The sequence below is a fragment of the Leptonychotes weddellii genome, chromosome 8 (genome assembly GCF_054177405.1).
Source record: "Leptonychotes weddellii isolate Sample4059 chromosome 8, ASM5417740v2, whole genome shotgun sequence".
Lineage (NCBI taxonomy): Eukaryota > Metazoa > Chordata > Mammalia > Carnivora > Phocidae > Leptonychotes > Leptonychotes weddellii.
The window spans coordinates 33,276,035-33,301,828 of NC_138376.1; the positions used below are offsets into that span (position 1 = coordinate 33,276,035).

Below are 25,794 nucleotides of genomic sequence, written 5' to 3' on the forward strand. Positions count from 1 at the left end.
TCCACCAGCAATGTACAAGAATGCCATTCCTCCAAGCGGTGCCAACCTTGGGTATTTGCAAACTCATAGCAAATACTTGTATCTCATTTTAAATTCAGCTCTTTAATTACTAGGAAGGATGGATTTTTTTCCAAGTGTGTATCGGTTATTTGTGCATGTGTGTGTTTTAATGAATTATCTAATCATGTCCTGTGCCCATTTTTTTTTCTCTTTGGGTATTTATTGTCATCTTATAAATTTATAAAAACTCATAATTTGTCATGACTATTAACGCTTTTTCTTATTGTGTATGCTATGAACTTTCCTCTAGCTTAGAGTTTGCTATGGAAGTTTTAAATATATATGTATTCAAATCTATGCATCTTTTCCTTTATTTTGCCTATATTTGATATCTTTCTTAGAAATAATTTCCCCAAACTAAGATTATATAAACATTCAATGATCACTTTTTCAGGTACATCCTTTAAGTTTTATATTCAAATCTATAATTCATCTGGAATTTATCTGGGGATTAATTAATTTTATTTTCACTGGAAATGGTTAATTATTTCAGCAATATTTTTTTATTTTTAAAAATGTTTTATTTATTTATTCATGAGAGTCAGAGAGAAAGAGAGAGAGGCAGAGGCAGAGGGAGAAGCAGGCTCCCCGCCAAGCAGGGAGCCCGATGCGGGGCTCGATCCCGGGACCCTGGGATCATGACCTGAGCCGAAGGCAGATGCTTAACCATCTGAGCCACCCAGGCGCCCCTCAGCAATATTTTTGAATAATCCATTCTTTCCTCATGGACATGAAATTCCACTATTACATAAAATTTTATTCTATCTACATTTTCTGTTTTGTTCTCTTGATTTATCTGTTAGGGCTAGTGTCAGTATCATCTTGATTATTGTAACATCAAGCTACATTTTATAAATTATACTCTATAGCTCTGTAACCTTGAACAAGTAATCGGACATTTTCGACAATTTCTTTATGTGTAAAATTATTTCTATTTTATTTGCAATTATGGTATTTCATTGCTAATACTGTTTACTTTTCTTAAATATTGGTTTTTCTTGAACTTTGTTATCTACATTATTCGTTTTTTCCATGAAGCCATAGTTCTAATAACCTTTATTTCATTCATTTCTGTTTTTATTTTGTTATCCTTTTTTGTTTGTTTGTTTTGGGGGGTTTATTCTTTTTTTCCTTATTTCTTGTATTGCAAGTTTAGCTCATTAATTTTGGAGTCTTTGCTTTTTTGTTTGTTTCTAAAAATTTACCTATTTGTTTTAGAGAGAGAGAGGGTGAGAGAGAGAGAACACCAGTGGCAGGGGTAGAGGGAGAGGGAGAGAGAATCTCAAACAGACTCCATGCTGAGCATGGAGCCCCATGCGGGGCTTGATCTTATGATCCTGAGATCATGACCTGAGCCAAAACCAAGAGTCAGATGTTTAACTGACTGCGGCACCCAGGCGCCCTGGGAATCTTCGTTTTTTTTTTTTTTTTTTTTAACACTATAACTTGTCAATTCTCAGATGGACATGTTTCAGAATTTGCACCTTGGAGGTTGGATTGGTCTTCCTAGTGCAGTGGGCCCAGCAGCAGGTGTGAAGTAGTTGTTAGAAACTTTGCTGAATGAGTGCTGAATAATGAAGAAGGTGTGTCTGTGTCTTGGAAGAACATTCCAGAGGCAATTGAGGAGCACTCATTTAAGAAGTGCTGCATCACTTGTGTGCTTGTTGCACAGAGGTCAATTTAGGTGGAAAATGTGCACATCAGTGATTGAATTGAAAAGTGACTCAGTAATCAGATTTTTGAATGCAAGGTTTAAGAAAGGCTTAACCAATTTGTTTGCTTATATTTTCCTTCTTTAAACATGCGCATGAATGATATGTGCTTAAAATCTACATCTAAGTAAGTCTGAAAGAGTGCTTCAATAAATATATAATCAAGACTCTAAGTGGTAAAGCATTCTGTCATAGTTTCATTCTTGTGGTACGTAAAATACTAATATTTTTTATTTTTTATTTTATTTTTATTTATTTTTATTTTTATTTTTTTTAAAGATTTTATTTATTTATTTGAGACAGAGAGAATGAGAGACAGAGAGCATGAGAGGGAGGAGGGTCAGAGGGAGAAGCTGACTCCCCGCCGAGCAGGGAGCCCTATGTGGGACTCGATCCCGGGACTCCAGGATCATGACCTGAGCCGAAGGCAGTCGCTTAACCAACTGAGCCACCCAGGCGCCCCATGTAAAAATACTAATGTTATTACAATTGCTGGTGCCTCATATTCGGTGAAATACAGGATATACGGTAAATGCATTTCAGGCTCTAATTTCTACTTACTGCTTTACTTTGGATAACCACAAGTTTTGATTTATAGTACTTAAGTCATTGGCCATTAAGCACCTCATGATTTCCAATGCGATGTCCTCTTTATTTAGCAGTGTGGTTTGAGTTTCCAAGCTTACGGATGTTTTTGGCTGTCTTTTTATTATTGATTTCTAATTGTATTGTATTGTGGTCAGAGAGTGTGGTCTATGTTACATTTGTTGACACGACTTTTATGGCTTGTAGGTGGGCGGTTACTCCTTTGGCTATCGGGAACCTGTACTCTCTTCTTCGTAGCTCCGTGTCTTTCTCAGCTCCTCCCCTGTGCTCCACTCCACCCAGCTAGCTACTCACACCTCAAGCAACCAGTTGACCCTTCCTTTACCTGGGGCTGCTCTAGGTGCCGTGGCATATTCCAGAACAGATCTTCCCATGCTTGGCCGGCTCTGAGAATCACCTGCGGTGCTTCTTAACCATACTGACACCCAGGTCTTCCCCTGCAGGTCTGGGTCAGAGCCCTGGGATCCTGAGTGTTGAACCAAGTGCCCTAAGGTGATCCTCGTGATCGAGCAAACTCGAGAAACTGGACAGTTCGGCATCAGGAAGTGGGATGCTATAGAACGTAGTGGTGGAGCTGCGGAATGTGAGCCTAGTTGCTGCAGGGGATGGAGTTCAAATTGCAGGTTCCCAGGCCTCACTTAGAGAGATTCTAATTCAGTGTCTGTGATGGGATTTAAGAATCTGTATTTTTTTTTTTTTAAGATTTTATTTATTTATTTGAGAGAGAGAATGAGACAGAGAGAGAGAGCATGAGATGGGGGAGGATGAGGGAGAAGCAGACTCCCCGCTGAGCAGGGAGCCCGATGCGGGACTCGATCCCGGGACTCCAGGATCATGACCTGAGCCGAAGGCAGTCGCTTAACCAACTGAGCCACCCAGGCACCCAAGAATCTGTATTTTTAACAGAGTTCTTAGGTAATTCTGATGCAGACAGTCCTTATGCCATACCCTGAAAAACCCAAGAATGGGGATCCTGGGAGGGGAGGGAATTGAACTCCAGTCACAGAAGTCTGACTCCTATTTTTTGTAATTTTCTTGTAACTAGAGGTTACATTGTGTCTATTGAGCTTCCATGCGCTATAAAGTTATGCATAAAGAAAGCAATATCCATTCCTCTGACTTTTTTTTTTTTTTTTTTTTTTAGTGACTGGGCAGGCACACAGCTCTGTAGAATGATGAAAGAACATGAATCAGTAATTCTTTAGCAGAGTGAAGATAATGGTTATGATTCTGTTTCTGAGAGCCCCTGCTTTCAGGACTCCCTTACTTGGGGAGTTTGGGGAGTTATAATTCTTTTTCACTTATTTGCTCAAATATTTGTTGAGCATCTACTTTGTGTCAGGCACTTTTCTGGGTGCTGCGAAGATGAATAAGAAATAATAACAAATCTGGTGGGGAAGACGTGTATATAAATTAATGACAATGCTCCAGTGTGAGGGGAACCCATGGAAGTTTCTGATGGCAGGTCTTTGGATTATTCATCAGTCTTTCCATGAATAAATCCTTTGGAAGATTGTCTTGAGGTGCTCAATACAATGTACAGATATGTAGCTTGATTCAGATGTTATCTCTTCCACTTAATTCCAAGTAGGTAAACTCTGGAGGGTCAAGTAGTCTAGCATATGGTTAGGATTTTTGACTTTAGTGTCACAAGAGCTGCTATCAAATCTGGACCCAGGTGTTTATTTTCTGTGTGATCTCAGGCAAGTTGCTTAACCATCTGTGCCTTAGTTCCCTCATCAGTAAAATGGAAGGATAAGCAATACTTATTATGTCTGTGGATGTTATGGGAATTAAGTGGGATAATGCATGTAAAATGTTAACATAATCCCCAATACACAATACATGCTCAATAAATGTTAGTTTTAAAAAAGTAATTTATATAATCTAGGGAACAAGACGGAGGGGTAGGTATTTCATTTCATTAATGAAATCCAATGGTGATGTGTTACGGGCACTAAACACAGTGATTTTCTGGAATCTAAGGGATGCTTTGCTAACACGACATCCTCTGGCAGAAAGATCGGCCCCTCATCTTCTGTTGAAACATGTCTTAGTGTGAGTGAGCCTCCAGGCCTCTGCAAAGTGTCTGTTCACCTAGAGTAAGTAAGGGTGCAATAAAGACCATAACTATTGGGGTAAATTCTGACCAGGAAGGCAACATTCTGAGAGGTAGCATGACATGTTTGGCAAGAGCATGGATTCTGGAGCCAGGCTGTCTAGGTTCAAACCCCAGCTCTGCCAAGTTCATCTCTGTGAACTTGGGAAAATTACTTTACCTTCCTGGGCCTCAGTTTTCTCATCTGTAAAATGGAGATAATACTTCATAGAATTGTTTTGAGGTTTAAATGAGTTAATACATGGAAAGTGATTGGAAGACTCCATGACACACAATATGTGTTGTAGGCATGCCTGTTATTATGAAGTTCAAAAGCAAGTGAAACTAAGCTATATTTTTTGGAATACATACTTAAATGGTAAATCTTGAAGAAAAGCAAGGCCATGATTACCGTAAGAGTTAGAGTCAGGATAGTGGTTAATTCTCGTGGATGGAGACATACAAATGGTTTCTGGAGGGCAGTGGGTTGGGGGAAGAGTGGGAGGGGAGGGCTGGCTTTATAATTATTTGTAAAACTGTATTTGTTGTGAGTGCTTTTCTCTGTTTAGATTTCTTTACAGTAAAAAGTTTTGGAAGCCTTTTTTTTCTAATGGCTTTTGTTATAAGGAAAGTAAGTACACTGTAGAAATTTTGAAAGTATAAAAACAATATTAAAAATAAAAATCATGGTAATTCCACATCTTAGAGAATCAATATTAATGTATTTTTTAAAGATTTATTTTTAAGTAATCTCTACACTCAACGTGGGGCTCAAATTTACAACCCCGAGATCAAGAGTCACACATTCTACAGATTGAGCCAGCCAGGCACACCTTAATGTTAACATTTTGATGTTATTTTTTTATGTGCATAAGAAAAAAAATCTTCACCCTTATAAAGTGTGCAATTCAATGATTTTTAGTGTATTTACTAAACCATCACCACAATCAATTTTAGAACATTTTCATCACCCCCAAAGAGAAGCCCATCCTTTTGAGCAGTCACTCCCACCATGTCCCCTATTCCCGCCCCCAGCCCTAGACAACCACTGATGTACTTCTTACCTCTATAGATTTGCCTATTCTGGACATTTCATATAAATGGAATATGTAGTCTTTGGTGTCTGGCTTTTTTCATTCAGTGTTAACGTTTTCAAGTTTCATCTATGTTGCAACATTGTATCAGTACATCATTCCTTTTTTTTTAAAAATTGGGGTGAATTATACATAACATAACATTTGCCATTTTATCCGTTTTTACCCATTGGCATTAATTACCTTTCAACATCACTGCTATTTTTTTAAGGATTTTATTTATTTATTTGACACAGAGAGAGAGAGAGAGAGGGAGAGAGCAAGCACAAGCAGGGGTAGCGGCAGAGGGAGAGGGAGAAGAAAGCTCCCCACTGAGCAGGGAGCCTGATGCAGGGCTCAGTCCCAGGACCCCAATATCATGACCTGAGCCAAAGGCAGACGCTTAACAACTGAGCCACCCAGACGCCCCCATCATTGCTACTTTTAAAACATTTTCATCAGTCCAAACAGAAGTGCTGTACCCATTAAGCAGTGATTCCCCATTCTCCCCTCTCCCCAGACCCTGGTACTCTCATCTGCCCTAATCTACTAACCTGATCTACTTTCTGTCTCTCTGAATTTATGTATTAAGATATTTCATATAAATGGGGTCATACATATTTGTCCTTTTGTGTTTGGCTTATTTCACTTAACACAATGTTTCAAGTTTCATTCATGTTGTAGCATGTATCAGAACTCCATTCCTTTTTATGACCAAATAATATTCCATTGTATGTCAATGTCACCTTTTGCTTATCCATTCATCGGTCAGTGAACATTTGGGTGGTTTCCACTGTGTGGCTAATGTGAGTAATGCTGCAAAGAACATTCGTTTACAAGTATCTGAGTCTCTGTTTTCAATTCTTTGGGGGTATATGGCTAGGAGTGGAATTGCTGCGTTATACGGTAATTCTATATTTAACTTTTTGAGGAACTACCACACTGTTTTTAAGGATGCATCTTTTGACTATGTGTTGGTCCCCTCAAATTGTGAGCAAATAAATAATATGTCGTGGACATTTATGGAGGGGCTGGCCTAGTTGTCATAAGGGAGGGTAATTCTAGTGTAAAATATGTAAAATCAGGTTCTAACTACCAATTTAAGCACATGGAAGAATCTAATCCTTCAGCTTCCTTTCCAGCCTGGCTGCAGATTTGGGTCTGAAATCCTCCTCCTCACATTCTGATCACTCCTCTGAAACCTCACTGCCTGACGTCCCAAAGCATAAATATCCTGAGGAGTTCAGCCTGCTTAAATTGCAGACAAGTGAGTGCGTCGTAGCCCCTCCCCTGCGTGCCTCCATGCCCAGGGCTTTCCAGAAGTCTGCCGTAGGGTTAGGCACTGTTCATTGGAGACTCAGGAAGTGCCAGGTGTTGGACACGCTTCATCTCTAATTCTCACAGTGACTCTGCTGAGGAGCTGTCTTTATATGTTTTCCAAAATTAAAATGGCTTTATATAAAAACCATAAAAGTACCATAGTAAAGTATTAAAATAATAAGGGAATATTTAGAGTATAGAAACTCCTTACCCAGTGTTTTCCAGCAGTATCCCCACTATGCCCTGTAGCCATGAGGAATTTTGAAGCGTGTATGTATGTACTTAGGTATATATGGTTTGTAGGATATGTACAACCATATTTGCACTCGTGGAAAATAGGAGACAAACTATTTTCACTCAGGGCAAATAGATCATGGACCTCTTTCTGTGTCATACATATAAATCTAGGTGGCTAATATAGACCTACCCATTTTACACAGAAGGCAACTGAGGCTTGGAGAGACTTAGTCACTCATACGAGAACACCCAGCTAGGAAGTACAGTGGTGGGATTGGAATCCGAACATGCCTGTCTCCAGAGCCTGTGTGCTTTCTTGGCCACCCCGGAGCCCAAGGGCTTCTCACGCAACACTAGCGCTGTTAGGGGGTCTCTCATTGTTTAACATCACAGTTTATAGGAAAAGTACTGAATGAGGAAACAAAGACACGGACAGATCCAGTAACCTGCCTGAGGTCCTGCAGGGGCCTTTGTCATTTGCCCAGGGTTGCATGGAGACATTTTCCGGTGTCATTCTAGCGATGCGTCTACTATTGTTGCTGCCAACACCGCGGGTCATCCGGCTAAGATGCCATTGTTGGCCTGGCCCCTCCCTGGCTAATGGGCATTCTCTTTTTCCTACCCACTTATCTGAGTGAAGGTTGGATCGTAGGTGCTTGTAAAAGTGTCTCTGAGCTTCCCATGCCATACATTACTTCCAACCGTAAAATTGGCTTTATTTTTTGGATGAGAGGATAAAAAGGGAAAAAAAGAAGCTTCTTAGATACCTTTCTCCCCACTTCCTTTCCTTTCAGGCCTAGTTCCCCAGAGGTTAGCATTGCCCCAGTTGTAGAACCAAGGGATTATACATGTTGATAAAGTACAGGCCAGTCAGAGGATGCCTGGGACGATTTTTCCGTGATTTAATTGCATTATGTGAGGCTGGAAACAATGCTGATGGAAGGATTTCTGATGTCTTGCAGAAGATGGGCAGCGTCCCGAATGGACATTTTACCCGAGGTTTAGCAGCAATATCCACACCTACCATGTTGGAAAGCAGTGTTTCTTCAATGGGGTCTTCCTCGGCAACAGGAGGTCTCTGTCAGAGAGAAGGGTGGACAAGTGCTTTGGGAGGAAGAAATACGGTAATATTTTTCTCCTGGACCTTGACTGTGCCATGCCTAAAAATACTCCCTGAGCTGTGGTTCTGCAGGCCCAACATTCCATGGCTGGCATCCGCCCTCTGGGGTTGCCATGTCACTCTAGCACAGCCAGGAAGATGGGAAAGTGAAGGGGATGGTTGGCAGACTGCACTTTCTGGCAAAGAACTCACAACATATGCTGATCCACATTTTTGTTTTTCTCTGAATTTTCATAAAATGCTAATGTGACATTTAAGTCCTCAGATAAGTTCTCTCAGATACTTATTAATAGAAACCTTCATTCAAGTCTGCAGAAAATAATTTATGTTTCAGTTAGATGCTGCCCATCATATGTATTTAAGCTGTACATTATATTCTTCAAAAGGAAAATATTCCCATAGACCTTAGCCTGAAGTGCATGCTGTTATTTCATAGCTTATTTAATTAAAGGTAATTGAGATGAGTGTATATATATATATATATATATATATGGAACATGGTGAGTTCTCTGTCCCAACCTACCCATAATAGGTTTATGGAAAGATCCTAGGGTTGCTGAGTACCAACGGACCATTATAGCACATTCTTCTCTGGAAATACCTATATGGGAGGCAGCCATTGCTTCATGGATTGCTGTTGCAGGAATACAGACAGAAAGAAATAGAAAGTTCTCATTTTGAATTTCAAAATAGGCTGCTTGTCAGAGTAGAGACAACTGGTTTTGAAGATCAAGGCTTTTGTTTGGATAGAGGATACACAAGAAGGCGTGCTAGAGGAGGTGGGAGAGTAGTCTAGAAGAGGTGGGAGAGCCTTGAGGAGTCCCACATTCTGCTCAATTCCTGACACCGAAATCTAGCAGGTGGTCAGATGTACCTTAGCTGGGGTTTCAGCCTCAGAGCATGGCTAGGGCGAGACTTTGAGCCTCAGAATCAAGTGACATCTGCTCTGACTGAGCAGCAGGGTAGTGATAGCTGTGGGCAACATCTGGGCAGAAAGCCAGCCTCAAGGTGTCACCCACCCAGGAGATGTGGAGGAATAGCTGCATTTTTGTGCTCCATGAAGACTGTGGAGGTTGGGACACGGAGAAAGAATGAAACAGAGAGCAAGCCGGGAGAACTGCCCAGGTCTCGCAACTGAAATGCTGGGAGACCACTGTATGATGTGCTGGGGACCATCAAGCAGGGATCATAGGAGAATAAATTGATGCTTCGCCTGATGCATTGTGGTGGGGGCTGCCTTCCTGAGGATCAGACTAGATGACACATTTTAGCAGACAACAGAAATAAATGCCAGCCTTCAGAGAGTATCAGAGATAAGGTGAGTGTCAGATACCAGTATGGTTTGCAGTCGGTGACCCAGGACCCAAAGCCTTCCACCAAAGCCCTGATATGTGAGCCTGTTGTGCACACCCTGACTTCTCACTCCCAACAGAGATGGGTAGAATAAGAAAGATTTATTTAAATATAAAACAACTGAGAAAAATCAGGAAGGGGCTAAGTTTAGCTGTATAGTACTTAGGAATGCTCTTGGCCCTAGTAGGACGAAAACCAAACTGTCAGAGGCTTAAATCATAACATATTATATGCTTTTTAAAAAAGATTTTATTTATTCATTTGAGAGAGAGACAGAGAGACAGAGCACAAGCAGGGGGAGTGGCAGAGGAAGAGGGAGAAGCAGACTCCCTGCTGAGCAGGGAGCCCAATGCGGGACTCGAGATGCAGGACCCCGAGATCATGACCTGAGCTGAAGGCAGATGCTTAACCATCTGAGCCATCCAGGTGCCCCAGATATTATATGCTTTTTTTTAAAAATAAAATATTTATTATATATTTAACGAGAAGCTTTGAAATCTAGGTGGCCTATATGGACTGGTTGCCCAGTGATGTCATCAAAGAGGCTCATTTTGTCTTTCTGTGCTGCTATTCTTAGACTGTGTTGGATTATTGTCTTCACACTTGTCATCTTATGGTCACAAGAGAACTGTTGCAGTTCCAAGCATTGCGTCTATATTTCAAAACATGAAAAAGAGGACTCTCTCTTGTTGCCTTTCCCTTTTAGAACGAAGGGAAAATTTTCTCATATGGTCCTTAGGACCTGTGTCTCACTGCCTAGAACTGGGTCAGCTGCAAGTATTTATCAACAATAAATGGGGTTATCATGATGAACTCAAATCCTCACCCTAACCTGTCACTTCCCTCCTAACTCAAGGTAAACTTATCCTGAATTTTGTGTATTATTATTTCCCTTCCATCGTTCTTTCCTTCCTTCCTTTTCTTCCTTCCTTCTTTCCTTCCTTCCTTCCTTCCTTTATGGTCTTTATACATACTGAAAAATGCACCACCCAGGCGTCCCTCAAGTCTCTTTTTACTATAGGTCCTCCCCCTCTTTTTTAGGTCATGGGCACCTGGGTGGCTCAGTTGGTTGGGCATCTGCCTTCAGCTCAGGTCATGATCTCAGGGTCCTGGGATCGAGTCCTACATTGGGCTCCCGGTTCGGTGGAGAGCCTGCTTCTCCCTCACCCTCTGCTGCTCCCCCCGTGTGTGCTCTCTCACTCACCCACTCTCTCTCTCAAATAATGAAATAAAATCTTAAAAAAAAAAAAAGAAACTAGGTCATGTATCCTGTAGAGTTTGCCACAGTCAGGATTTTGCTGATTATACCCCTTGGTACCATTTAACAGGTTTCTCTGTCCTATGTATTTCTTGTAAACTGATAGTTGGACCTATAGGCTTGATTCGTTTTAGTGTGATTACTTCTTAGGTGATGTGCAATGACTTCTTTAAACCCTGAATACGATGGTCTTTTTCCATTTTTTTCTCTTCCTCAATCTCTTGTGGCACTCGATACTGTTAAGCTTGGCACGGGGCATTTCTTCTTTCGTGACATTCTCTTCTCTCTTGTTATTTCTTGGATAAGATGGAGAGGCAGCATCATGACTGCCAGTCAGCTTCCATTATGAACTGAAATTCAACACCTTTATTATAGGAAAAAAACAATCAAAATATGTCTCATTAATGGTTGACTCTAACACATTAGTTACAATCAGGCCATTGGTGGAGTTCCTTAAAGGCCTAATTTGTCGTCATAGAAGGAAGAACAAAATGTTGTCTGTGGTTATAGGTTGTAGTGAAGTTGACCTGAAAATATAATTTTTCTCTTCTGTAGCTCTTCCTCATTCGCTAATTTCCTTCTGAGATCCAGTCAGAGAGAAGGACCCAATTACGGTTGTTTCTTAAGCTTTATAGGGCACAGGGATTCAAAGTGCACCAATGCTCAGATTTTAAGCAGACTTCTTGCATATCCTTTGCAGATACCTTTGATTCACCATTCACTTTAAACCAAAACATCCCCTCTGAACCTAAGCTATTCTTATTTCCCAGGGTGGGGTAATCATGACACTTTCTGGAAAATCTCCCAAACACAGCGTTTCAAGCACACTTTTCATCTTCTCAAGGCAAGACAATCACAAACATAATAATAATATGTACTTCATAATAAAACATGAAATTATCTAGTTTCCATTGGCATATCGATAGAGCCTATCTTTGGATTACCTTCAGTCCTTTTTATGATCTTGTTTTTAAATATCTTTCACAGATATTGATCCTAGGAATGGAATACCAAAGTTAACTCCAGGAGATAATCCATATATGTACCCAGAACAGAGTAAAGACTTCCACAAAGCAGGATCAACTCTCCCACCAGTGAATTTCTCCATGTAAGTGTATGTGAATAGTAGGGTTAGTTTGTTAATTTTAAAGGAATTGTATCTCTCTGTACTATATATGTTATATTTCATAAGGAGTAGATTCCAACAAAACATGGTTGCTGACAATTCCTAAAAAAGTTCCTCTCTAGGGATGCCTGGATGGCTCAGTTGGTTAAGTGTCCTGGGATCGATCCCGTGTCGGGCACCCTGCTCAGGGGAGCCTGCTTCTCCCTCTGGCTGCCGCTCCCCATGCTTATACTCTCTCTCTCTGACAAATAAATAAAATCTTTAAAAAAAACCATTCATCTCTAGTTCCTTAGTGTCCACACACATGCGTGTGTGTAATTGAAATTATACACAGGATCTTGACTACAAAAAGGAGGTTGTTAATTTTGTCCTAATCGTTGTTACCACAAATCTGAAGACTTTTCAGTTTCATACTGAATCAGGTTATTGGTGACTATTGTTTGGATTGATGTACACTTGGAACTAAACTTAGACCAAAGCGGTTGAGGAGAAAGGGAGGTTCATTAAGTTAAAAGAAATATAGTTGGTATATTACATTAATATTTTAAAAAATTACTCATGTTTGGTTTAATGATGTTTAGTAAAAATTATAATAAGAATTATGACCTTTACAGTTGTGAAGCCCCTAGGTGCCCATTAAAACCAGAAAATAAGACATTTTCTTGAATATGATGATGCATTGATCTCTCTGCTGTAGAAGCCATACCAATCATACAGTTGTCTGTTCTGTTTTTCAGAGTGCCTTATGAAAAGAAATACGATACTTTTATTCCACTTGAGCCTCTTCCACAAATTCCTACGTGAGTTCTCTTACTATGTTTTCATATTATCCGATCTTTATGAAGTTATTGGTTATTTACAGGTTTCTCGGTGGAGGAGCTCAGAGACACCCAGCAGAGAGGGACCTTTGGTATCCCAGCAGGTGGGACAGTGTGTATGGAGGGTTTTTGGTGAGACACTTGGAGGGCAAGTGCTGTGGAGTCTGGCAGCTGGGTCGCCCACATCTTCGGCCGATAAGATGGACAGCCCGCCAGAGGCCCTGTGTTGTGCTAGGTATGCACTGTGGGGGGTTTATATGGAGCAAAAAGACAGGGTCCCTGATTTCCAAAACCCAAGCGCTGTTGGAAAAGAAAGACCCATGCTTAAATGAGTGCAACCAGGGAGGATGGTTAGAGCTTGAAGAGGCAGAGAAAAAGCCATCGGAATGCTTGAGGGAAGTAACATCCCTCTGATCTCATATTTTAAGTTCAGCTCCATTCTGAACCTCATTTATTTGCCCAAGTAGGGTTTAGACCTAGAAAATGATATGTGTCAGTATAAAAAATTTCACTTTCCAGGGGTTCCCGGGTGGTTCAGTGGGTTAGACGACAGACTCTTGATTTTGGCTTGGGTGATGATCTCAGGGTCCTGGGATTGAGCCTGCGTCAGGCTCCCTGCTCAGTGGGAGTCTGTTTGTCTTCCTCTACTCCTCCCTTTTCCCCTCCCCTGCTTGTGTGTGTGTGCTTTCTCTCTCTCTCTCAAATAAATAAATAAATCTTAAAATAATTTCACTTTTTTAAAAAAATTATTTATTTATTTGAGAGAGAGAGAGAGAGCACAAGTGGGGAGGTAGGGGCAGAGGGAGAGGGAGAAGCAGACTCCCAGCTGAGCAGGGAGCCCGATGCGGGACTCGATCCCGGGACTCCAGGATCATGACCTGAGCCGAAGGCAGTCGCTTAACCAACTGAGCCACCCACGCGCCCAAAAATTTCACTTTCTAATACAAAACAGTCTCACATAAGTATGGCTAGAGTGGGCAAGTGACCCACTGTCTGACCCACCAGAGTCCAGCTGGGAGACCAAACCCTGGAGCTCAGTGGAAATAAAAGCCTTTTATTCCAAACCTGGGAGCTTTAATACCTTCATGATACTGCATTATTACTTGAGGCACATAATTGGGGCCTCTCATGTCTGTACTGTACACTTTTTGTAAACACTCTTCTAGAATATTTAAAATAAAAGTAATTGCCAGGGCACAAACTAAGTCTTTATACATTTAAGAAGACGGAAATCGTATCAAGTATCTTTTGTGACCATGATGGTGTGAAAATAGAAATCAATTACAAGAGGAAATCTGGAAGATTCACAAATATAATGAAGACTAAACATGCTCCTGAGCAACCAATGGGTCAAAGAAGAAGTAAAAAGAGGAATAAAAAATACTTTCAGACAAATAAAAATGGAAATACAACATATCAAAACTTATGGTATGCAGCAAAAGCAGGTTTAAAAGAGAAGTTTATAGTAATAAATGCCTATGTTAAGAAAAAAGAAAGATATCAAATGAACAACCTAACTTTACACCTCAAGGAACTAGAAAAAGAAGAACAAACTAAACCCAAAGTTGATAGAAGGAAGGAAATAACAAAAACCAGAGGGGAAATAAATGAAATAGAGACTAAAAAGACAATAGAAAAAAATCAATGAAAGTAAGAGCTTTAAAAATTTTTTTTATTTATTTACTAATTTTAATGATTTTATTTATTTGAGAGAGAGAGAGAGTGCTCGCACGAGCAGAGGGGAGGGTCAGAGGGAGAGGGAGAAGCAGACTCCCTGCTGAGCAGGGAACCCGATGCTGGGCTCAATCCCAGGACCCTGGGATCCCGACCTGAGCCCAAGGCAGACGCTTAACGACTGAGCCACCCAGGTGCCCCAGCCCCTCTATTTTTTTTTTAAATAATCACTATGCCTAATGTGGGGCTTGAACTCATGACCCCTAGATCAAGAGTTGCATGCTCTACTGACTGAGCCAGCCAGGTGCCCCTCTTTTTCTATTTTTTGAATGGGATGTTTAATTCATTTTTAAATTCTTTAATTTTTCTTAATATCTATACTGAAGGTTATGAAAGTGCCTCTGTCCACTGCTTTGCTTATATGTTGTAAATTTTGATGTGTAGATTAGCCTCATATATGAGATCATGACTGAGCCAAAATTAAGAGTTGGACATTTAACCGACTGAGCTACCCAGGCACCCCAGATTATCCTTATTTTTTAAAGAATTCTGCAGTTTGTGTTGGTCTCTTCCTTTCGGCTAAAGAATTACTTAATAGATTTAAAATTTCCGAGTGGAAGAGGCTTTTGATTTTTATTTTGTAATTCATTTTTACTTTTATCACCTAATGACCAGAAAATATTGTTTTTATTATTTTTATTTTATGGAACTTACCAACTTTTCATTGTGACCTAATACATACTCAATTTGGGGACTGTCTCTACATACCTTTGAAGGTGTGTCTACTTCATCAGGATGCAAAGTTAGATACATACCCAGAAGATTTACCTTTTTGGGTTTTTTAAAAGATTTTATTTATTCATTTATTGTGCACGAGAGAGAGGGAGAGTGTGTAAGTGGGAGGGAGAGGGAGAGGGAAAGAGAATCTGAAGCAGACTCTGCACTCAGGGCAGAGCCCAATGCGGGTCTTGATCTCGTGACTGAGAGATCATGACCTGACCTAAAACCAAGAGTTGGATGCTTAATCGACTGAGCCACCCAGGCACTCCAGATTTATCATTTTGATTAAAATTGTTCATTTGGCCTAGCTTGGACTGAAAATGGGTCTGTTAATGTATTTCTATCTTTATTGTTAACTGTAGCCATTAACATTATAAAAATGTCTTCTTGGGCGCCTGGGTGGCTCAGTTGGTTAAGCGACTGCCTTCGGCTCAGGTCATGATCCTGGAGTCCTGGCATCGAGTCCCACATCGGGCTCCTGGCTCGGCGGAGAGCCTGCTTCTCCCTCTGACCCTATCCCCTCTCATGCTGTTTCTCTCTCTCTCTCTCTCAAATAAATAAATAAATAAAATCTTTAAAAAAAAAAGAAGGAATGTTCTTAAAAAAAAAAAAAATGTCTTCTTTTTCGACAAACCAAAACCAGACTCTTAACTGTAGAGAACAAACTGGTGGTTACCAGAGGGGAGGTGGGTGGGGGGAGATGGAGTGAAACAGGTGATGGGGATTAAGGAGTGCACCTGTCATGATGAGCACTGAGTAATGTATAGAATTGTTGAATCACTATATTGTACACCTGAAACAAATATAACACTGTAAACTGCACTGGAATTAAAATTTTTAAAAATCTTCTTTTTCTCATTTAATGCTTTTTGTCCTGTATTATACATTGCCAGATATTCAGATTATAATTCTTACTTTGTTTTGTTTGCATTTGACTAATATACCTTTACCCATTCTTTTGTTTTTAGACTTTCAAATCACTTTGTTTTAGGTCTGTCTTTTACACACAGAGTTGGATTTTGCTTTTGTGAGCCAAACTGAAAATTGTTTTCTTTTTTCTTTTTTTTTTTGAAAATTGTTTAATAACTGAATGAAGGGGCGCCTGGGTGGCTCAGTCACTTAAGCATCCAAGACTCTCGATTTCGGCTCAGGCCATGATCTCGGGGTTGTGAGACAGAGCTCCGCGCTAACTGGGGAGTCTGCTTGAAATTCTCTCTCCCTCTGCCCCTCCCCCCACTCACGTGCGCACGCATGCGCTCTCTCTCTAAAATAAAAAAATAAATCTTTAAAAAAATAGGTGAATTAAGATCATTTGAATTAATGATTTGATTTCAATTCTATCATAATATTTTGTTACACTTATTATGTGTATTATATTATTTTTACCATGAGTCTGTTTTCTTTGATTGCTTCAACAAAAGTTAAAAAAATGATTTCTTTTGATCTTAAGGAATGCTTGTGGTTTTGTTCTAGTGATTCCTTTTTATGCTAGTATCTTCTATATTGCCCAAATAAGGTCCTGCTGGTCTTATTTGGGCTTCTGCTATTGGTTTGTCAGCTTTACATGATATCCTTGACTCCCACCTATTACCTATGTGGTAATCCCTTTTCCTTCCTGCAGGGACTTCCCCATCCCTAGCAGATTTATCAGGGTATTCTTCCCAATCATGGTGCATTTCTCCCCAAATGTATGAAAATTGTAGCTGCCAAAAGAGGAAAAGATTCTTCATCTCTTTTCTCTGACTCATCCCAGGAGTCACACAATTCCTGGTACCTCTTGGAACATACACAGTATAGTCCAGCATATGTCCTTTCACATCTCTGCAGACTTGGGAGGGTGCCGGGGGTCTGCATTAGCTGAGGCCACAGCAAAACAACAGAAGGCACACTCAGGTGGGATTCTGAAGAGAGCTTAATGAAAGGACTGTTTACAGATGAGTGAACAGGTCAAGGGAAATTATAGGGAAGGGCGAAGCCCCCCTGAGGCTCTCTCCAGTGGGCAGCTATTACCACTCCCAGGTCTGAACAGCAAGAAGAGTGATCTTGTTGCCCAGCTTGGTGGGAAATGGAGAAGGGCTGTCCAGAAGGGGTTGTGGCAGTGGAGAGTGCAGCTGTGGCCAGAACTGGGGTACCTCAGGAGATGAGCGGGAGTAGAAGAGCTAGGTGAGAAATACCCCAACCTCTGCTTGCTTTCTGGTCTCCTGCTGGTGCCTCCAATGTGTTAGGGGCACATGGTGGGGTCAAGGTGATGCAAGTTTCAGGGGTCAGCTCTCTGGGCAGAGAAGGGCAGAAAAGAGGTCTGGGTTTGGAAGAGAGGGGAATGCTGAACAACTAACATGGTGTTTTATTTCGTCACTGGTCTCCTAAATTGGAGGCCTTCTTACTTTTGAGGATGCAGTACCATATCCCTTGAAGGTGTTTGTACATTTCGCAGCAGACAAACTCAAACTCAGCTGTTGTTTTCTTTCCACAGCTTGCCTTTCTGGGTGAAGGAGAAGGCCAACAAGCTGCAGAATGAGATAAGAGAGGTTGAGGACCTTGACAATTGGCAACCAGCATCCCCCTTGATGCACGGTTTACTCCTTCCTGGTGGGTTAAAGAACCCTCAAAGAATAGTATAAAAACTGGAGGCAAGCACAGAAGAGCAGGCTCTTGAGAGGCTTCGCAGTGGAGAGGAGAGAAGACAAAGCCTCTCCCGGAGTGGATGGTGTCCTTTGCCCCAACGTGGTTCCTTGGGCCTATGTCACGGCCACGCATTGCTGGTTGAGTATGTTGGTTGAGCACTGTTAGTCTTGTAACAGAGCACAGCCTTTAACTCCGTGCCTCTATCCACAGGTTCTTTGGATTCTGCAAGACGATCCTGAACAGACACAGGCCCATAGAGCATGTACTGACTGTAGTCTGGAGAGCCTCTTTCAATTGATTGCTTCTGTCAGTGTGACTGCTCTAAATCAAATGTTTGCCTTTGATGAGTAATCACTGTGCTTTGCTCTTTTTAACTTTATATTTTGAAAAACTTTCAAACTTTACAGAAAAGTCATGAGACTCATACAATGAACAAATACCTACGTATCCTTCACCCAGAATCTACAATTGTTAACATTTGTCAAACTTTGTGCATTCTTTCTCTCTCTTTCATTACTCTTATTATTTTGTGGAATTATTTGAGAGTGAGTGGCCGACATCATAACCCTTTACTCCTACATGCTATATACTTCAGAATGTATCTCCTAAGGTCAGGGATCTTCTCCAACAGTTGCAATACAAATATTGAATTCAGGGAACTTAACATTGATGCAGTTCTACTGGTAGATAGCCCACCTTCAGTTTTACTCAGTTAAATTTACTTTTCGAAAGATGCTCTCAAATCAATGGTAAAATGCAGACACAGAGCTTTCATTAATTTGGTAAAATTGTTCTCATTTTATTAATACTATTTGAGATTTTCTCTACTATTCACTTGGTACGTGTTGGAAAAATGTGAAGGCTAGATCTGCACAGGTAATTCATACCATCCTCCTGCAACTCCATTCCCCATTTCTGTAGCATTTGTCCACCCAGCCATGCAGGATTGAAGCTCAATGAGGACCCAGTCCTGAGTCTTTTTTTTTTTTTAAAGATTTTATTTATTTATTCATGAGAGACAGAGAGAGAGACAGAGGCAGAGGAAGAAGCAGACTCCCCGCGGAGCAGGGAGCCCGATGCGGGACTCGATCCCAGGACCCTGGGATCATGACCTGAGCCGAAGGCGGACGCTTAACTGACTGAGCCACCCAGGCGTCCCCCAGTCCTGAGTCTTAAGGCCTTTCATCAATCAGGCAAGAAGCAAATATTTGGAGAAAAAGATGGGAACAAAAGCCAACTGTATACACAGTCAGGCTGTGACCCTCCGCAGTCAAGCCAGTGACTCAGCATCTTCGTAGCCAATCTCCTCTACTGAGGAGACTTCGCTGGTTGGCTAATGAGGGCTGCAGGTCTGGTCTCCCCAAACCTCAAAATGGAAAGAGAGAACTGGGGCCCAGACTGACACTCAAAATGCCCAAGACACAGATATGGTTTCTTTCCCTGTCAAAGCATTATTTCTAGCCATAGCCGAAGTAAATGAAGCAGGTTTAGAACACAGTACATTCTGTGTTCTCTTCATACTGGCCTTTGGACCTACTAACAGAGAACATGATGGTCATACCACCAGCAACTGTGTCTGACCACTCCTTGGGTTGACATCAACATGCCTCTGTGCTGATTCTCTTGCCCCTGGGACACAAAGCTCACCCCTAACAAAATCCAGAAAAGAAAATAAAACCAAACAATTTAGGAAAGGAAAGAAGAGGTTGCCAACAGATTTTCTCAAATACATCCACTCCTGAAAAAAATAATTTTTTGTGCTTCTATGAGTTAAAATATAAAAAAGTCAGTTGCGACCACCCGTGTGGATGCATAATGGAGAACACAATATAAATGCAAAAAGTGATTCTGCAGGAATTTCCAGATGGGATTATCTAAGTGGAACAGGAAACTGCTCTCAGAGGGGACTCTGGTGTTTTGGAGGGAAGAAGTCCTACACAGCAAAGGTATTAAGAAAAAGAACCAAAGTACAGTTTCAGAAGATGAATAGCAGCCTCTAGATTTCAAAGAGGTCTATATAATTCCTACACGCGGCTCTAAACCAAAGTAGATAGGATTAAAAAAGAAAACTATTGAATAATTGACCTCCTGGAGTTGTAGCGCTACATTCCATCTCCTGGAAATCAGGGCAATTTTCATTTGTGGGCACATCTCAGTGGCCAGGTCTTAGACTCCTTGGCATTGCCAACAGCCGGCAGGTGAGGAGTTCCATTGCTAACTTTGGGCAGGACATAAATGCATGTGCATGCATCTTTTGGGGAGACTAAGGCATAGAACAAATGGCCAAGTGGCAAAACTATGTGGGTGTCCTAGCTTTTCCAGTCGTCCTTTCTAGGCTCAAAAATGTTGGACCTTTTAAGGTGTGAAGTTCCCCTTCCCCTCACTTTAGGTCCTGCATGTGTGTGCAGGTGTGCATGTGGGTGTGTGCGTGTGTTCATTTCCTTAAATAACTGCAGCTTGAAGGCTTAATAGAAACAACCTGTACGTGACATTTCCAAGTAAATGCACTAGAGTAACAACCTGACGTTGTACACAAGGTATTCTAATTTCAGATCCTGGGAAAAATGAAAACTGGCTCCTGTGGCCTGGCGGGAATGTTCTGTTTAGTGCTAGTGGCTCTGAAGTCCAAATAAGCTAACTGAAGACCATTCCAAGGCTGTTTCTATAGTCTCTGCACTCTCAGTTGTCAAAATGTTAAGATTTTAGAATGTTAAACCTTTACAATTCCACACACGATTTATGAATATTCTGTATAATTCCTTTCATTGTCTACGTTTCCAGTATGAGGTACCCAGTTTGATTAGATCATTTCCTTTTGCTCTTAGGCATTTAGCCCTCAAAAGCTGGGCGGATAAAAGCCTTGTTTATAGGATTTGACTTGCTGAAGTATGTTAGAGCTGGAGCTCCTCCAGATTATGCCAGTGACTGAGAGGCTGGAAAATCAGGACAGAGTGATGCCTTGACCTGAAACTTAGCAACGGGCTTGATGTGGGATGGTGCACCTCTTAGGGGGTCTACTGGCTAGGTTCCCAGTAGGCTCTGGGAAATGACACGGGAGCCCATTTGGTGTCCTTCCAATGCTGGGGAACTCTAGGAAGGATTATGGTGTGAGCTTACCCTGGGGATGAGGGGGCCCTTATTGACTTGAGGAGCCAACACTGCGGCTCTCAAACCTGGACTTTGTAAGAAATACATATGTGAGAAGTAAACATTTCTTAAGGTGCATGGAGGGACCCAGCCTCATATCAAATGAGAAGCCAAATATCCCAATGATTTGTCTTCTGAGGAAATGCGTTGGTCTCCACCAAATAGGGGAACGAGGTGGGGGCAGTTTTCAGTGGTGATGGTGTGCACATGGCTCAGATCATCTGGTTAGAAATGTGTTCTTTTCTTTGGGTACAGTGTGGGTTGGAGTAGAAATCGGGGTCCTTTTAGAAAGGGAGGACAGAACGGACACATGAGGCATAATTATACTAAAAATTATGTTTTTTATTTGAAATTCAAATTTAACTGGGAGTTCTGTATTTTTATTTGCTAAATCTGGCAACTTACAGAAGTGGCACAAAGGAGATGGATTTGAGGTCTAACTAGGAGGTAAAAGTGCAAGACTCTGAGATAACTTGGATATGGCTGGGGTGGGGGGAGTCATGGGAAAAGGACAAATGGCCACAAGGTAGATGGTGGTGCTCTTGCCAGGGTGACATGTGGTGTCCAGCCCATGTGGTATCTTTATTTATTTATTTATTTATTTATTTATTTATTTATTTGACAGAGAAAGACACAGCAAGAGAAGGAACACAAGCAGGGGGAGTGGGAGAGGGAGAAGCAGGCTTCCCGCCGAGCAGGGGGCCCAATGTGGGGCTCGATCGTGACCTGGGATCATGACCTGAGCCGAAGGCAGACGCTTAACGACTGAGCCACCCAGGCGCCCCAAGCCCATGTGGTATCTTTATACACTTAGAGAAAGATGCCATCTTGATGGACACAGTCCTGTGGGTGCACTGCTTGGTAAGCAGCGTGCAAACTAGATTTCAGCCTCCTTTTGTCCCTTGTGCAGTGAACTACTTATACTACCATACGTGGCAGCCTGGTACTATTTACTGAAATAAGGAATGCTGGAGAAGGATAAGCTTTATGGAGGAGCTCAGTTTTGGAAAGTTGAATTTGAGGAAGCTGTGACACACACAAGTGGAACTGTTTGGGATGTAATTGGGTATATGGGTCTGGGGTCTGGTACATGAACATAGAAAAGTCTCTTGTGAGAAATATAAATCCCAAGTCTGTGCCATGTGGATGCAGGGTCTAGATATAAATTACCTGATCAGAATATTGATCCCAAACTGAGAAATAAGCTCAAAAAGACTGTTGAGCCTCTGTGTCCTGAGAAAAAACAAAATCTCTTTGGGAACACTTTGCCACCTCAGGACACAGGGGACTTCCTAGAAATAATGAATATGAGCACCCGAGGGGAAAAAAAATTACAAACTACAACTGGATCCACCACAAAGAATTGTCAGTAAGTGAAATCCAAGCCAATTTAGCATCATGGTATGAATTACTAGCATTTAGGGTGCATGGAATACCATTTCTACCCAGACATTAGCCTCTTCTTACATTAGCTGAGGAGTTTCTAAAGGGAAGGGAGAGGCTTAGGGGTAGCAATCTGGTAGACAGGGCAGGGCTAGAGGTTTTGTCTTGAAGTTATATTTGCAAAGTAGCACAGTGTTTCTACTGAAATTCCATCTGCTTATTTGGCGAGATGATGAAGATTTTGAGGGTGGCTATCCCCAGCCCTTAATGGCTTGGTATTGTCACAGGCTTCTGACCCTAACTTTAGCCCTTTCCTGCACAGTGTGATGTTAAAAACAAGAAGGAAACTAGAATTTTGATTGTTTTCTTGGCTAAGCAAAGTTGGCCTAGTCAGAGCCGGCTCCTCAGGAAGGAATGAGAGGTGGGAAAATGGGGGACAATGCAACCTACAAACCTGCCTGCTAACATCTACTCCTTTGTGACTGGATGGACCTCCAGCTTCTTTTTCCTGGGCCAGATTTTCCCCAGTTGTGTTTCCTAAATATCAATAGATATTTTAAGAAGAAAGTTTTCCAGGGTCAAATTAGTTTGGAAATGCTATATTAAAAAGGGAGTGTAGGGACGCCTGGGTGGCTCAGTTGGTTAGGTGCCTACCTTTGGCTCAAGGCATGATCCCAGGGTCTTTGCTTGGCGAGGAGCCTACTTCTTCTGCCTGCCACTCCCCCTGCTTGTGCTCTCGCTCTCTGTCTCTCCCTCTCTAACAAATAAATAAAATCTTAAGGAAAAAAAAAAAGGGAGTGTATTCATTTCCTAGGGCTGCTGTACAAAGTACCACAAAGTGGGTGGCTTACAATAAGACAAATTTATTCTCTCACAGTTCAGGAGGCTGGAAGTCCAAAATCAAGGTGTCAGCAAGGTTGGTTCATCCTTGGATGCTCAAAGGGAGAAGATATTCTATGCCTTTCTCTTAGTTCCGGTGTTGCTGGCCATCCTTGGCTTTCCTTGACTTGTAGATGCATCATTCATTCCAAGCTCTGCCTTCTTTTTCATATAGGGTTCTCCCTGTGTGTCTTGTCTCTTCTTTTATAAAGACACCAGTCATTGGATTAAGGTCTACGCTACTCCAATATGACTTCATCTTAACCTGATTACATCTACAGAGACGATTTCCAAATAAGGTCATGTTTACAGGTATCAGGGATTAGAACTTGGAACATATTTGTTTGGGGTGCACAATTTAACCCACAACAGGGAGAAACAAATTTCTTCATCTTACAACTTCTCTACTGGTTTTGATTTTGGCAACTGTGTAAAAGGGAGTGGATAGAGCATGCTGCTTTTTTCAAATTCAAATAATTGTAAAAAACTTGTTTATTTTTAATGGAGTGTCCCCATGCAGCCAGTGCTCTGAGGAACATTATGTGGGTGAGTGAGGAAGAAGTGGAGTCTCTTTCTCATTAAGCTTCTGTCTAGAAATGACCACTCACTTTCTTTTTTTTTTTTTAAAGATTTTATTTATTCATTTGAGACACAGAGATACAGAGAGAGAGAGAGAGCATGAGCAGTGGGAGAGGCAGAGGGAGAGGGAGAAGCAGACTCCCGGCCAAGCCAGGAGCCGGATGTGGGGCTCGATCCCAGGACCCCGGGATCATGACCTGAGCCGAAGGCAGACGCTTAACCATCTGAGCCACCCAGGCGCCCCAACCACTCACTTTCTTAAAGATCGCAATGACTGACTGTATAGTCTGGTTGCTTAATGATGGCTGCTCCTTATGGCTACCATGCCAGAGATCCTTGGCAGCCCCTGGGGTGGCAATGGCCTCTTTGTGGGGGTCCTGAGTCCTGGCTGATGAGGTTGGGGTGATATGGTGGGGGTGCTGGCCAATCCATGCCATATTGGAGGACAGCCTCTTGTATTCATGGCTATGCGGTCTGGTTTTAGACATCCTGGAACTGGCATGATGTTGCATTTTCTGAATCCTTAAGTGAGACATGCAGTCTCCATGTTCAAGGGTGCCTTGGAGGACATTTGACAGGGCTGCTTTGTTCCAGTGGGCAGGTTGTACAATGCATGCTTCTAGGGGGCGTAATTTACGTCGTAGACATGGTAGATCTCTTTCCTGTATTTTATCTCTTATTTCCAAAACATCAGTATTTTGTGACAATTTTCCAGCAGGTGTTAATAAAGTGCCTTGAAGAAGCACCTTTTTCTATTTGGTACAAAGGTTGACATATAGGGTAAATGTGGTCCTGAGTGAGAAGGAGAAACCATCATCATGGACACTTGTAATGTTAGATCTGAAATGGTTCTTGAGAGAGGATTGGTCCAAATCTGATTTGTTAGGAATCTTGCTTATAAATAATAAAAACCCAACTCCAGCTGGCTAAAGCCAGAAAGGGAACTAATCATAACTCAAGAACAGGGATACACCTAAGACCGAGGAACATACTGGATCCAGGGACTCCGGCATAGTCAGGACCTACCTCTGTTGTTTTATACTCTCCTCTCTGCTTCTCTCAATGCATCTGGAACTTGCTTTCTTCCCTTCTTAGTGTACATCATACAGAAATGTGGTGACAGACAACTCCTGGGTGTCACATGTTAGAGATTCATTGGCCAGCAGAGAGACCGGTCTTTTCTGGGTTCCAGTGTTAAAATTCCTGGGGAGGAGACTTAATTGGTTCAGCTTTGATTAGATCAATCAAATGGCCAGTGGGGTGTGTGTGTGTGTGTGTGTGTGTGTGTGAGAGAGAGAGAGAGACACACACACACACACACAGAGAGAGAGAGAGAAAGAGAAGGAGAGAGTGAAAAAGAGTGAGACACTGTAGCCACAGTAACTGAGTAGATGATGGGAGCTGGGCTGGGCAGGAGGTAATGGTCACACATCCTACAGAGAAGCACTGCAAACAGAGGTCCAGAGACAGAAAATGGCTTGTCACCAGTCACACAGACAGTTGATAGCAGAGGTAAGAGTGGACTGAGATCTTACATGGAGTCTGTGTGTCCTTCATAAGCCAACATTGCTTTCTCTCAACAAAGTAGTGATTTTATTGGTACAACTTCCTATTTCAAGGTAAAGAAATTTAACAAAAATGTAATCAGAAAATTCTGTAGCTTTTCCAGAAGAGGCAAATGAAGAAATGAAGAAATACAAAGAGAAAGACATTATATAAATACTCAGATGTTTCCCAGTCCACTAAATATTTTCATACCTTCCAGGGCTGGCACCAAGGGGATGTTTTGAAAGGGCAAAGGACACTGAGTGAGTCCCTGGGAGGCAGAATGGCAGTCTGACAATCTCTACCACATTGGGTTTTAGGTATATCTCAATTAATTTGCCACCCAAATTTATGAGGTAGTTTATTTATTTATTTATTTATTTATTATTCTTATGTTAATC

General features: G+C 41.6%; 1 protein-coding gene across 1 annotated transcript; it reads left to right on the forward strand.

The window, feature by feature from the left end:
- Nucleotides 1-10: 10 nt before the first annotated feature.
- Nucleotides 11-19,957, forward strand: SPATS1 (spermatogenesis associated serine rich 1). Its single transcript, XM_081827560.1, has 6 exons — nucleotides 11-51; nucleotides 6,692-6,816; nucleotides 8,069-8,230; nucleotides 11,825-11,945; nucleotides 12,701-12,763; nucleotides 17,709-19,957. The coding sequence occupies exons 1-6, from the start codon at nucleotides 11-13 to the stop codon at nucleotides 17,854-17,856; spliced, it is 660 nt and encodes a 219-aa protein (XP_081683686.1). The 3' UTR covers nucleotides 17,857-19,957.
- The last annotated feature ends 5,837 nt before the right edge of the window (nucleotides 19,958-25,794 follow it).

Bases quoted from the DNA above. Each gene is read 5' to 3' on its own strand.
- SPATS1 (XM_081827560.1), top strand. From the start codon at position 11: ATGTACAAGAATGCCATTCCTCCAAGCGGTGCCAACCTTGG. The intron at 52-6,691 runs GTATTTGCAAAC...CTTCCTTTCCAG, and splicing joins CCAAGCGGTGCCAACCTTGG to CCTGGCTGCAGATTTGGGTC. The intron at 12,764-17,708 runs GTGAGTTCTCTT...TTCTTTCCACAG, and splicing joins CCTCTTCCACAAATTCCTAC to CTTGCCTTTCTGGGTGAAGG.